This window comes from Pangasianodon hypophthalmus, chromosome 19 (genome assembly GCF_027358585.1).
Source record: "Pangasianodon hypophthalmus isolate fPanHyp1 chromosome 19, fPanHyp1.pri, whole genome shotgun sequence".
In the NCBI taxonomy this organism is placed as follows: Eukaryota; Metazoa; Chordata; class Actinopteri; order Siluriformes; family Pangasiidae; genus Pangasianodon; species Pangasianodon hypophthalmus.
Genome location: NC_069728.1, coordinates 15,578,805 through 15,592,561, shown reverse-complemented (window position 1 = coordinate 15,592,561; position 13,757 = coordinate 15,578,805). Strand labels below are relative to the sequence as shown.

The window sequence follows — 13,757 nt, the reverse complement described above, 5'->3', positions numbered from 1 at the left end:
ATTCATCAACACCTTCTGATGAATCAGACTCCAGCATTCACCAGTGTTGGCATATAATTCTAAATAGTTTATAGATCACAACATTTTAACCGAGAATAATGAATAAAACATGATGGCCCTGTGATTTGATTAAATGAATGAACCTTTACCAGGGGAAGGGAGTAGGGGTGTGTAGGAGCAGGGGCATTTACATTTTGCATATTCATAGCAGCTGTTGCTCCTGAGCATTAAAGTGTATGCCTTTTATGTTGTGTAATGACTTCAGAAGCAGTTTTGGTTGACTAATGCTGTAGCACTATAGCAAATCGTCAACAACTACAGTTTAAAGACTCATTAAAACCAATTACTCATACTATCTTTGATCGAAGATGGCCATAAGAAGCTCGGGATTTGGCTTCGTCTCACGATGTGGAGTTCTGGCTTCAGAAGAGAAACATTGTGAATTCCTGAACACAGACATGAATGCTGGAAGATGGACATGTTCACCTCGAAGACATACTGCGTTATCACGTGTGCCATTCTGCTGCTAAACTTAGCTTCATGACCGTAGAGTTCTGTCTAATTCTGTTCCACATGTTGGCCTTTTCTAATCTCTATGTGAAAAGGGGAATTTTAGTTATAAGGTCTTACAAGAAGTACAAAATGGAGATATGCAAACGCTTGACCATTTTCACTACTGACAAAAAGCATAAATATAAAAAAAAGAATTAGCATTTAGCAAAAACAGGACCAGGAAATTCCTGATTTATTGTTTGATGTGCTGAGGTTTTCTGTAAGGAGACGTTTGTTTAGGAGGATTGTACGCAATATGAGCAAAAAAAGGCAGAGTATTCTTTTTATTATTATTTTTTGAAAGCCATTTAACAGCTTTAAGGAAAGGCTCAAGGAAGCTCATAGAGAGGGTTGCCAGATTTCAGCAAAATTCCCATTTCACCTACAACTCAAAAACACATACACAAAAAAAAACTAGTCTATATTCAGGAATAGGAATAGGAAACTTCCACCCACTTTTGATTTAAATCCAAATATAAAAACAGATACAAACATTTCCAGCACTTAACAGATACATATACAGATAATGGCATTGTGCTACACTGGTATTATTTTGCATTTGTGGAAGGAGTCTCCAGTGCCAGCACATTGTAACAATCAGAGGTAAAGCCTCTGGGTCAAGACAGAAGACATTACACTTTGCATTTTCTCTGTAACATGACAAGCCATATTTTTGAGAGAGAGAGAGAGAGAGAGAGAGACAGAGAGAGAGAGAGAGAGAGAGGGAGGGAGAAGCTGTTGAGGAAACAGATGTTTATGCCTGATATAATGTGAAAACTTGTTTCACTATAAAGCTAATAATATACACATAAAAGATTGATATAGTGAAGTTATCTGTGAGGAGATGTTTATTTCACATTTTTGTAAGGAGTCTCCAGTGTCAGAGCTTTGTAACCGTCAGAGCTAAAGCTGTTACTTTTCCTTTTACCCCGTCCTCTTTTTTATTACCACAATGAAACCTGTAATGCTTCACTTATCTCCAGATATCTTCCTCTTATCATTATTATTATTATTTTTTTAATTTTTCACTTATCCTTAAAATATCCTGCAAAGTCACACTGATGTACTGTTTCATTAATTTCACAAGGCAACCTTAGACAAGGTTGCTTGTCTTGCTGTGGTTAATTATATTCACTTAAAGTATTTACCCTTGTGTCTGTATAACTTACCTTCAGTCACTGGTTTTGATGTTTCCTTATCGTCAGCTTTTACTTCTTCCTTTTTTTCCACCTCAGCCTCCTTTACTGCCTTCTCTTCCTCTTCCTCTAGTTTTTCAGTGTCTATAAACCCAAGAAGCCGGTGGATAGAAAATGCATTACTCCTTTTTATGGAAACAACAGAGCAAAAACAGCCATGGAGTAAAACTAATGGTGCATTATCTTGATTTTTTTTTTATTAGAAAATGGCATCTGGTACCAGGTTTTGAAGACCGTGACATTTTTATATTGAATAATAAACTGTTTAAGGTAGCAGTTCCACAAAAAAATCTTTAAATAACAGGAAAAGATGGATAATTAAGGGCTCTTAGCTTCTTAAATGGGATCCTCATGGAACCCTTTGAAAGAGAAAATAGGGTTTTTAGCATTGAAGTGGTTCTACTTAGAAACGTTCTCTGAAAGAGAGACTGTACATGGTGTATATGTATGTCTGGCTTGGACAGTCATCTGCCTCACCACCATCACCACTATCATAATCTTTCTCCTACCTACTCGTTTTTTTTAATCACTCCCTCCTCTCCTTCCATGCCATCTGTTCAGAAGTATTCTCAGCTAATTTAGGCTCCTCCGTCTTTTATCTACAGTTTCATTGTTTTTAGCTTGTCTTTAGCCACGATTAAGATCATCAGATCATCTGGTCCATTTGCTGTGTAAATATTTATCCATTGTCAATTGTGTTCTCAATTGCATCCCTATTGCCAGCCTATTTCTATTATTTAAAAAAAAAAGTCCTTAGCCAACAGTGCCACTGAGCTGAGCCAGTTGTAGGAGTTGCATAAACTAGCTGACTAAAAAAAAAAAACATTAGCGAGGCATACAATATTTATATTCATACTAGATGATGCCAATTTCTCCACATGGTGTAAGACTATGCAGTGAAATCTTTTTTATGTTATTTTGCTTTAAAGGAATTTAGTTTTTAATGGAATGATAATACTTACATATTTCATGCACTCTCATGTTTAAGTGTAGCGGTGTGCATGGGGTAGTTTTATTTTTTTACTTCTATCCACTCGAAAGGAATTCTGACCAAACCCATCCACTCCAACAGTTTGTCATCCTTTAAAACTAAATAAAACTTAAATTAAATTAAAGTCCTTGCATGGTGAATTCTGTCATGAACAGCATCCATCCATCCATTTCTGTGATGCTTATCCTAGACAAGGTCATGGGGAGCCTGGAGTCTATCTCAGGAGTTGACTATTCTTTAGAATTACTGGACTAGCAATGTTCCCTCTTTTATTTTTTGCTGAGCAAAACCTATTTCTATTCAGCAGCCCCTTCTGCTATTTAAGCTGAAATATCCCATTAGCCCAGCAAATTGTGGCTGCTCTGCCCCTGTCTGGGCATTAGCATTAGCTGGCTAGCCTGGGAAGACAAATCCAGGCAGCACTGCTGTACTAACGAGATTTTACAGGTGATTGTTGCTAAGTGCACAGGGAATGTAGCTAGCTAGTGTTATTTGTGGTTGGGTGGCAGCGGGACAATCTCTGTTCCTAAGAAAGACGTAAAGCTGTTATGAGAGTCAAGTATACTTGTAGCTGGTCCAAATTGCTCTGCAGTCAACTGTCAGTTACTCAAACACATTTTTGTGTCTGTGTTTTACATGAATTTAATTTTTTTCTGCATGGAAGCATCATCAGAAGAATGTGACCAAGCATGTGGACAGCTTAGCGAGAACAGTGTTGATAGTAAAAATGAATAGTTGTGCAACCGCTTGCCAATTCTCAACTAAACTAAGAGCTGTCACAAGTTTTGTCAGAGTTTATTGCCCTCTACAATTATTCTGATTAATTTATCATCATCAACATATATTTCAGAAACATTACCAGTTTCTATTGTTGCTGCAGCAACGATTATTGTATCATCTCTGGTTTCCTGCTCAGCCTTCAGAGCATCTTCTTCCACCTTGTCTTCAATTTGGTCATCTTTTTCTTTTTGGTCATCATCACTCTCTTCTCCAGTGTCCACTTTAGCTGTTTCTTTGAGATCTTCCTCATCCTTCTCATCTTTTTCATCAGCTATTTTGTCCTCAGTGACTTCAGCAGGTTTTTCATATTCATCATCTTTTTCATCAGCTGTTGGAGCTGTAAGTGCTTCTTCTTCTTCTTTTACTTCTTCTTCTTTTTCTTCTTCATCACTATCATCTTTGCGTTCTTCAGAGGAAGCTGAAACTGCAGGAGTGACATCATCAGTGACAACTTCCTCTTCTTTGTCTGCCTCTTTATCTTCTTCAGCTTCATCAGCAGGTTCGGCTGCTTCTTGTTTTGTTGCCACATCAGCAGGTTCTTTTGCTGCTTTTTTCTCTTCTTCAAATTCAGAGATCTCGTCAGCGTCCTTATCCTCCTCTCCAACATCTTCATCAACGTCTTCATCAACGTCTATTTCTGTCTCTGCATCTGTTTGGTCTGCTGCTGCTTTCTGTTCCTCAGCAACTTCCTCTGTTTTTTTCTCTTTTGGTTTGTCTGCTCCCTCTTTCTTTTTCTTCTTCACATCAACTACTTCAGGCTTTTCCTCCTCCTCCTCTGACTCTTTTTCTTTCTTTTTCTTCTTCTCTTTCTCCTTTTTTTCTTTTTCCTTCCCCTCTGCACCTGCTTCAGGCTTTACCTTTTCTTCCACCTTTTCTTCCTCTTCCTCAACTACCTCTTTTTCTTCTTCTTTTTTCTTCTTCTTCTTTTCTTTTGTGTCTACCTCAGGCTTTTTGGTAGGCTTTGCTTTTTTCTCTTCTTTCTCTTTTTCTTTTTCTGCCTTGACTTGATCCTCATCCTCAACTCGGACAGGCTTTGCATCAGCCTGCTCTTCTTCGTCATCCTCTTCATCTTTCTCCTCCTCTAACTTCTCCTCCTCCTCCTCCTCCTCATCATCATCATCTTCTGCTTCCTCCTCCTCCTCCTCCTCCACATCTTCTGCTTCCTCTTCCTCCTCTTCTTCATCTTCATCTTCTTCTGTTTTCTCCTCCGTCTCCTCCACTGCAGAAATTTCCTCTTCCTCCTCCTCCTGTTCTTCATCCTCCTCTTCCTCTTCCTTCAGCTTCTTCTTGTCCTCCTCCTTCTGAATGATTTCTTTCGCCTGCAGAGCTGCAACTGAAGTGGTTTATCTCACTTAGGTAACAAATATCAGAATAAATGAGGTACAAAACAAAAAAAACTTTTGAATTTGGAAGAATTTATAATCAGATTTTTTTTAAAAATAAGCATTAGACTGACAATGATGTCCAGAAGCTGCTTTTGCAAGTGCGCCAACTTAAACTTGCAGAATGTTGCATAAGCTTTGAATGAGATTAACACAGATGCATGCAGCTGCTCCATCGTTGTTGACCATTTTAGGTAAAATTCAGTGTGTAAATAAGCTGCTATTGCATTCAGTGTGATGATCCAGAGGTGAAGAATGAAAACCTGCCGTTTTAAATAATGACTGTTCATGCTTTTCACATTTCCATGAGAATACAATAATTGTGTGGGTGTTTACATGATGCTTAACTTAAGAATCAATCAACTGTAGATTCTTTTTTTTTTTTTTTTAAATAAAAAAAATAATTACCCATCAGCCAACAACAAGTAGACAAAAATGCTCATTTTAAAGGCTAGGATTTAATATGTGTACCATATTAATTTCTCTGTTGGAAATCAGTCATGATCACTTAAAATAATGATAGCAGCCTCTTTCCATGAATCCCAAGGATAAAATTCTTTGAAAACATGCAAAATGTATATAAATTATTCCGTGTTATAAATAAGGAATAAGACACATTGGGGCATGCTGTTAAAGGAAAATAATACATGATCAGGTGTTTTATTCCTCTTATACCACAGCAATTTTCAATGCTAACAATTTTTGTTCATTAATGAATGACACATCATACTCTTTATCTGAACATCTGTACAGAAAATAAACAGAGCACCTGCAGGGCATTAAATCGTTTTTTTTTTTTTTTTTCTACTATAGAGGAACCTTAGAGGGCATTTTTTAAAGGGGCACCTGGAGGGCATTTCATCTCATTTTTTTCCCACAGGAAGGGCATCCTAGAGGGCAATTCATCAAGCAGAGGAACCCTGTAGAGCAGTGATCCCTCATTTTCTCCACTGGAAGGGCACACATTAGGGCAGTATGTGTGTTTCCTTGCAAATAGGGAAACCCTATAGGGCACCCTAGAAGGCACTTTATCATGTTTTCTCACATGTAGGGAACCCTATAGGGCATGGCATCATGTATTTTCCACTGGAAGGGCACTATAGGGCACTGCATCACACGTATGCCACTGGAAGGGCACCCTAGAGGGCACTTCACCATGTTTCTTTGCAAATATGGGAACCCTATAGGGCACTGCATCACAAAATCTCCACTGGAAGGGCACCCTAGAGGGCACTTTATAATGTTTTCTCACATGTAAGGAACCCTATAGGGCATTGCATCATGTATTTTCCACTGGAAGGGCACCCTAGAGAGCATTTTATCATATTTCTTTGCATGTATGGGAAACCTATAGGGCACTGCATCACACATATTCCACTGGAAGGGCACCCTGGAGGGCAATTCACCATGTTTCTTTGCAAATATGGGAACCCTATAGGGCATTTCATCACATATTCTCTACTGGAAGAGCACCCTAGAGGGCACTTTGTCATGTTTTCTTGCATGTAGGGACACCTTAGAATGCGCTTCATTGTGTTTTTTCAAGTGTAGCAGAAACCAAGAGGGCATTTCATGAAGGTTTTTTTTTGTTTGTTTTTTCATGTGAATGGCAGCCATTAGAGCACTTCATCACATTTTGAGCACTATATCACTTTATCACATTATCTACTTAAGAGGCACCCTAAAGGGTATTTCATCATGCTTTTTCAATTTGAAGAGCAGCCATTAGGGCACTTTTTGACCATGGGGGCACAGCCGAAACGACCATCAGGGTTGCTGTTATAGAGAATTAATCAACACCTGACCAATCAGAATCGAGAATTCAACACTGTGGTATAAGTTGAGGTTAAATGTGATTAAGAAAAGCAAACATTAGCAACTATGAAAGCATCATTTGCAAAAAGGATGGTTTAATTAAATGAAAATGTCTACACAGTACAAAAGCAGGATTACTCTGTATTCACAAACTCCCCTCTTCATTATGTCGACTAAATTAGCTGGAGCTGAAAGGTTTTTAGATGTGTGTGCTGTCACAGCTGTATTTCGAGCACAAAGATTTAATGATCATCTCATAAAGCTGTTAATGGATAATGGAGTGACATGCTCATTGCTTTAATGCTAATTAGTTTCTCACCAATGTGCTAATAAGGTACATGCATTCATTTTGTTAATCATGAGAAAAACAGAAAAGACAAAAATGTCATGTGTTTATTAATATACTTTCACCTTTTGATCTCTTTTTGATTTGCAGGTCTATTATTTTTATAAATCACAAACCTTTTTTTCTTGCTGGTAGGAATTCTCCTGGAATAATGAGGAAAAAACTTGCATTAATGTTGGGATTTATTAATAAAAATGTATGATTGAACAAGTGAGAGTAAAACAACATTTAATATATGTTATTTTAGGCTAAGTCTAATGACATTCCCTTCACACACATTACACTGCACTGCTCTCTGCCATATACAGTATATTTTATCTTCACCAGCCTTCTTCTGCTGTGATGTTTGTATAATACAATCCTACAGCAAATGTAAAGATGATAAATTGCTTTGCTCATTAGTTTACTTCCTCACATTTTCTCCTTTTTCAAAGGATTACATGATGACTGGGCCATGTTTTTATGGCATGCTTATTCATTTGGTGTGAATTTAAAGTGTTGCATTTCAAGGCATTCTGAAGTTACTGTGAAAGCGTAGTGAATTTCCCTCAAAGGAAAAATTAATTATTGCTAATATGAGAGATTAGTGTTTGAATTTGAAATGTATCTAAACCTGAGTGACATGAATTGTATTTTCTCACTATTTCTATTTTAAACACTGACTATAAGGGGGCCAAGCACTGGCTGCTGAAGCACTATTTATTTGTTTGCTTGTTTGTTTGACTGATTAATGGATTGTCTGTTTGTTTCCTTGATTAATTAATTGACTTTTTATTTGCTTGTTTGCTGTGTTTTTATCAGATAAATACAGACCAAATAGCTAAATAACTATATATAACCATATAACCAAAATACAAATAAAACAGTTATGTATTTCCTTCCAAAGACTAAAACTCAATCCAAATCACTTGACAAAATTAACACATATACTGAACCACCATTATTATTATTATTATTATTATTATTATTATTATTATTATTATTATATTGGAACTTCTCCCATTTGCTTGACAGTGACCATTTTGTAAACGTGTAACCTTAACCAGGTGACTAAGCTTTCAATACTAACCTTTCTTCTTCACTGCTTGCCATTCCACTGCAGGAAAAGAGAAAAATGGTGAATGTTAGAGAGGAATATTAATGAGAACAGAAACAGTCATGAACGTGGATCAGAGAGAACAAAGACTCATCTGCAACTAATGGCAAATTATTTCTGACATGAAATCTCTAAACAGCAAGACGCAGACACACACCCACCCACCCACACACACACACACACACACACACACACACACACACACACAGGCACACATTTATTTGACTAAATAATAACTACAAAAGGTGAATAGAAATGTGAAAATGTAGGATAGATCATTCAAGATATTCATGCAACAAAATTAGTTACATGCTTTATCATAAAAATGAAATTGTCATATTTCCCTACATTGCCCATTTTAGGTATTGCTGGATACTCAAATTGGTTGAAAAAGTGAATATGACGCAAAAGAAGTCATGGATACAATATGTGTGGCAGTTTGGGAAAACCCATCAGATATTGCTGTGGCTGAATTGTAGCAAACAAGCCAGAAAAATGTCTGGGTTATTTTGGCCAAAATTGGGTTTTTCTACATATTACATTCTTTGACACCTCAAATTTTAAGAATCCAAAGATATATTAGATGAAAAAAAAAAATCTTCCTGCAAACAGCAGACACGGTGGTAAAAAACCAGGCAGTCTGCCTAAAGATGTCTAAAACATTGCTAGCTAAGTGTGATTTCCCCACACTGTCAATGTCACACTTTGATCATGTTGTTGGATAGCTTCACGTCATAGCAAACCTAATAAAACGAATCAAATCAGATTGTAATCAGATACTGGAAGACAAACTGCCCCTGATGATATAATAGAAAATTTCACCCATGTGATAGGTTTTCCCAAGTCTCCACACATACATTTGTGGCCATAAACCTCTATTCTAGGAACTGTACATTGCTTTGATTTATAAATATTAAGAATATTATTTGCATACTGTTTCCAAAAAACAGACACCAAATAGAAAAGCAAAGGTTGAAATATCCAAAAATACATCCATATCTGTGTTATGTGTGTTTAACTGTTAATATACTGTAACATTAAAATTCGAGAAGGAGTGAAAGACATGATAAAATGAAAGATGATCTCCTGTATACTGAGTATGCAGCAATATATTACTGTGTCATCACTGTTAGTGTACATATGGAGGGTAAATGTCAGGTTTCATTTCACGTACGTATGAGTCAGTGTGATTACTTCATTAGCCTGTCAGTCCACAGAGATGTTTGATTCGATAAGGCTGTGATCTGTGCAGAAATCTATTTATGTTCCAGTAAGGAGCTGCACGCACGGGTGGTTCACTGCACTGCTTATGCTGGGAGGAACACTGGGAGGTTTTATTTGGGTGTTGGAAATGACTTGGCTTTGCTTAGAGAGGAGGTTTTCTTGCCAAAATGTATTGCGTTCACTGGAGTCCTCTTTATCTGTTAGACACTCACATATGGCATTTACAGTAAAGCCAGATTCGTTCCTTATATGGTAAACATGGCATGTGTTTTTTTTTTTTTCCCTCGCTCACACACACCCACATACACTGTTATTATTATATTATCAGGGTATTTCTATTGACTTGAGATTTACTGCAGCAAAATAATGCTTGCCTATACCTACAGCCAACCCTAATATCAACCCCAGTACCCCAAATTAAACATTTTAGCTCAATTTTGGTTGAAATAAAAGCTATATATGTATACATAAACATGTATTTAGGTCTTTGAGAGGGCACAAGCCCACACCACCTCCTACATACATACTCACACACACTGGCAACATGTACACTAGGACACTAGTGTCAGTGGATCAGTGTGGTATACTGTAAATGGGATTATGTAATATAGATGAATAATCAATAATGATCAATAGTAGTTGAGCTCAGATCTGACTCAATATGATCAGATAATCAAATATGTAATGAGTATGTAAGGAATAAAACACTCGGAGGCATGCTGTTATAAGAAAGTAATCAATGACTAGGTGGTGATGCGGCCCAATGCGAAACAGAGCTACAGTTATCACACAGAAGTTGATTATTTTCAAATAACATCACGTCCCGAAGTGTTTAATTCCTCTTATACAACAGCAATTTGCTAACAATTACATTTTTAAAATGTATACAATGACATGTTGTACCTCTTATCCATTTATACTTAAAGTTAATGTTGTTGAACATTAATAAGACAATAAAAATGAAACCAGAAAGCACAAAGCCTTCTGTTCTGAGCTTTCCCATGTCAGAAATGTTAAATTTAGACTGTTACAAAGCACTGATACTAAAGAAGTGGTATTCAAAGTGTTACACGACAGCTATATAAATCTTTCATGATTACTGATATAAACCAACATAAACATTTATAGACTTATTCCAATAGCTGAGGTCAGTTTTTCTAGAGGGATACAGGAGCCATCTGAAAACTACCCTTTTCTGCTTTCTCAGGTAAAGCATCTATCAGACCAAAATTCACCGATTCACTGAGAGGCAAAGGATGCACAAAGTTAAAGACGCATTTCATTCATGGAACAGTTATCTAGGTAACCTTTGACCTGTGAATTCACAAACCTCGGGTTTTGTGAGCAAATAGAAAACACAAAGGCTTTGGTCTCTGGTCAGTAAAAGAGCAGGGTAGAATGTCCTGTTTATCATCTGTGCTGTTTATTATTGATGCTGTTAGCCTGGAGCCGTCCTGTTCACTAGGATTTTCTTGTTAGCAATGTTGGCACCTCTGCAATAGCAAACAGTCGGCTGGCATAAAGACTATTTTCCTCAATTTTGATGTCAAGTTGCCATAACACCTGAGACAAGTTACCAATTTTAGTTGACATAAATTTGTGACGTGATTCTTTCCAGGCTTGCATGAGTACATCATGACAACTGAGTTCCTAGGTTAATTTTGGCATTTCAGAGTCACATAATGATGATAATGGAATCATGTCATGTTTTGCCAAATGAGGTCGAATAGAAAAAAAGAATAAAGATGAACACTTAAAAAGATGCTCTATAGTGTCTCATGTAGTCTACACTGTACTTATAAACCTAAAAATGTTCTGTGAAACATATATTGAAGGTTTTAATAATAACCTTCATGACTTTGCAACAACAGAGATATGTATATTTTCTTGGCTTTCATATATCTACTTAAAAGAATGCTTATACCTTTTCCAAGATAATGTAATGACAGTTATGACAGTCTGTTTTAGCCTTTGAATAAGCTTCATTACACTATTTAGAAGACTTATTTGTCACTTTCATTAAATTCTAATGACAATGTACAAATGTTATGTCCATTTGCTCTAATCCATCAAAGTTGCATAGAAACAAGTGAGCATCTGGAATGATGTATGAACAAATCTGCATCTGATGCGTGACAGTTTCATACTTGAACATCTTCAGCTCTATGGACGCAAATTATCGCCCACTATTTATGTCTATGTCCACTATGTCATATGCATATATACATTCCCCAATTTACCCTCATGTGGTTGTGAGTTAGTAACAGGAAACATTCAGCAAACTACAGTTAACCAAGGTCTGGGGGAAAAATGGAGTGGGGAAAATTACTTTCAGTGAAACTGAGATAGATGTGCTTGTGCCTGAGATTTCTGCAAAAAAAAATTCTTTGCAGACACCTCAAAACTTTTTCAATAAAATAAAATGAATGGAGGAAAAGATCAATAGTTTCAAAAGTTTGGCTTTCAATTCGTTGATTTTCACTGAAATTAATGGTATTAATAGAAAGGAGAGATAGTTAAGGAAGTGTGCTTTTTGTCTGGTTTTCAATTAAGCTGTTTAAAGTGGAAATAAGGTAAAAACTATTTTTCAACCTCAGATGCAGGTAGCTTTGAGAACTCTATTAATTACGTTTTTTATTCATTTCAGTACTCAGATCATATTTATCTGAAGTCAGGTTAAATTCAAGCTTCATATATTTGAACAAAATGCTGAAAGAAATCAAATGGGCCAAAAGGAATGAAATTGTGTCTTTGGTGTTTTAATGTTATGAAATTATGCAATAGCATCAAAAAACACACAATGATATCCAAGCATCTTTGAATAGCATGTCCACCTAAGACTCCGCATCCAGTTCAAAGCTTCCTCGTGCGTCTTGGACGTGAATGCACTTGTTATTCCCTCAAGCTAATAAAGATCCACATCTGCATCTCTGATTCACACTGACAGATTAAATGACGACAGTAAAACCTGTTACCTACAGTATACTTTAGTACAAGGTTCCGACTAAACTTGCTATTGTTATTGCTTATACTACTCTATGTTCTATTTGCTATAATTATTAAGGAAATGAATATTGGTTTAAATTAGTTTTATACTGGAAATGAATCATTTTCAGGTTTTAAAACATTATGTTCAAATTTACACATAGTCTGAACAGATGTGAGTTCTAATGTACAGATAAATAGAATGAAATTAGGATGAATTACGAAACTATGGGTGGAATTTGCGTACACATGTTTTACGATCCAGTTTAACCATACGCAACTTTGATGAATAAAGACCACTGTCTCTGGCCCTTAATTAAAATGAGCTTAATTTTGCTCTTCATAAGGTTTAACTAAAAAACTTCCCAAGGCATTGTAAAGACAGACTTATTTATATTTTCACTGACTCTAAATTACAGGCAGTTTAATTTTGAGGTTTGATTTTATCACTATTATGTGACACACCAGAAATACAGTGAGATATAAAGTCAGTTGTCATGTTCTTACGTTATATTAATGTCATAACTGTATGTCACTTGACTCAGGTGTTATGTAACCTTGAAATTATTGAAAAACCTAAATGAGAAATTATTCATAATAACTAATGCCTATTGACGTTTTGAGGTGACATACTGTAGTTATTATATTTTAATTCAGCATCTTCACAAATTAATAGATTGAAGCCACAAACTAATATTCATTTATGCTGTGGCCAGTAAATACCAAAGTCATGGCCATGAATTGTGTAGCATAATATTTTGTAAGAATGTCATACTATGTCACAATTTAAGTACTTTGTGGTCATGAAATTGAGAAACTTAACTCAAGGCCTTAATATATTAATTAAACCTTAATATAATATAAACCTTAGTAAAATATAGCCATCATGTCACGTCATTTTCTCTGTAGAAAGCTATTGAAATAATTCTTTCTAAACATTTTTGTAGGTTTGTGTCAGAAAGGGCTTATGTAATAAGCACATAAACACCATCCTTAAGTAAAGTGTAGCCAAATAACACAATAACACACACATCTTCATCACATATTTCTGATAAGAATGTAAAAATTCTTTAAAACATAGGCACATTGTTCATTTACATACAGAGAGCTCAAGCTACGGGCTGCTTCTCATTTCAGTATGTTAATGCTGAAGTAAATACATTTTTATTTTTTATTATTATTATAATTTTTTTATTATCATTATTTGCCTATAATGCAATGTTTCATAAATACAGTATATTTGAAATCTATGCAAAACTTTACAGTACTTGCAGTAAAGTTTGAGATTAAAGCCTAGTTTATTTCTCTTCCCTACATCTACCACTCTTCCCAGGCCCCACATGCTTTAGATGCTCCACTAAAAGAGTTGATATATTGCCAGACCTTGAAA

At 35.9% G+C, this 13,757-nt stretch overlaps 1 protein-coding gene across 10 annotated transcripts in view; it reads right to left on the bottom strand.

Moving 5' to 3' along the window:
* Positions 1 to 13,757, bottom strand: part of trdn (triadin) — a 65,377-nt gene that overhangs the window by 27,648 nt on the left and 23,972 nt on the right. For all 10 annotated transcript variants that reach the window (XM_053242071.1, XM_053242064.1, XM_053242067.1 and 7 more), the window contains 4 exons: positions 8,132 to 8,158; positions 7,179 to 7,205; positions 3,599 to 4,852; positions 1,722 to 1,832 (listed from right to left, as the gene is read on the bottom strand). In XM_053242071.1, coding sequence (XP_053098046.1) covers positions 1,722 to 1,832; positions 3,599 to 4,852; positions 7,179 to 7,205; positions 8,132 to 8,158 — 1,419 coding nt within the window. The remainder of the gene's footprint in view (positions 1 to 1,721; positions 1,833 to 3,598; positions 4,853 to 7,178; positions 7,206 to 8,131; positions 8,159 to 13,757) is intronic.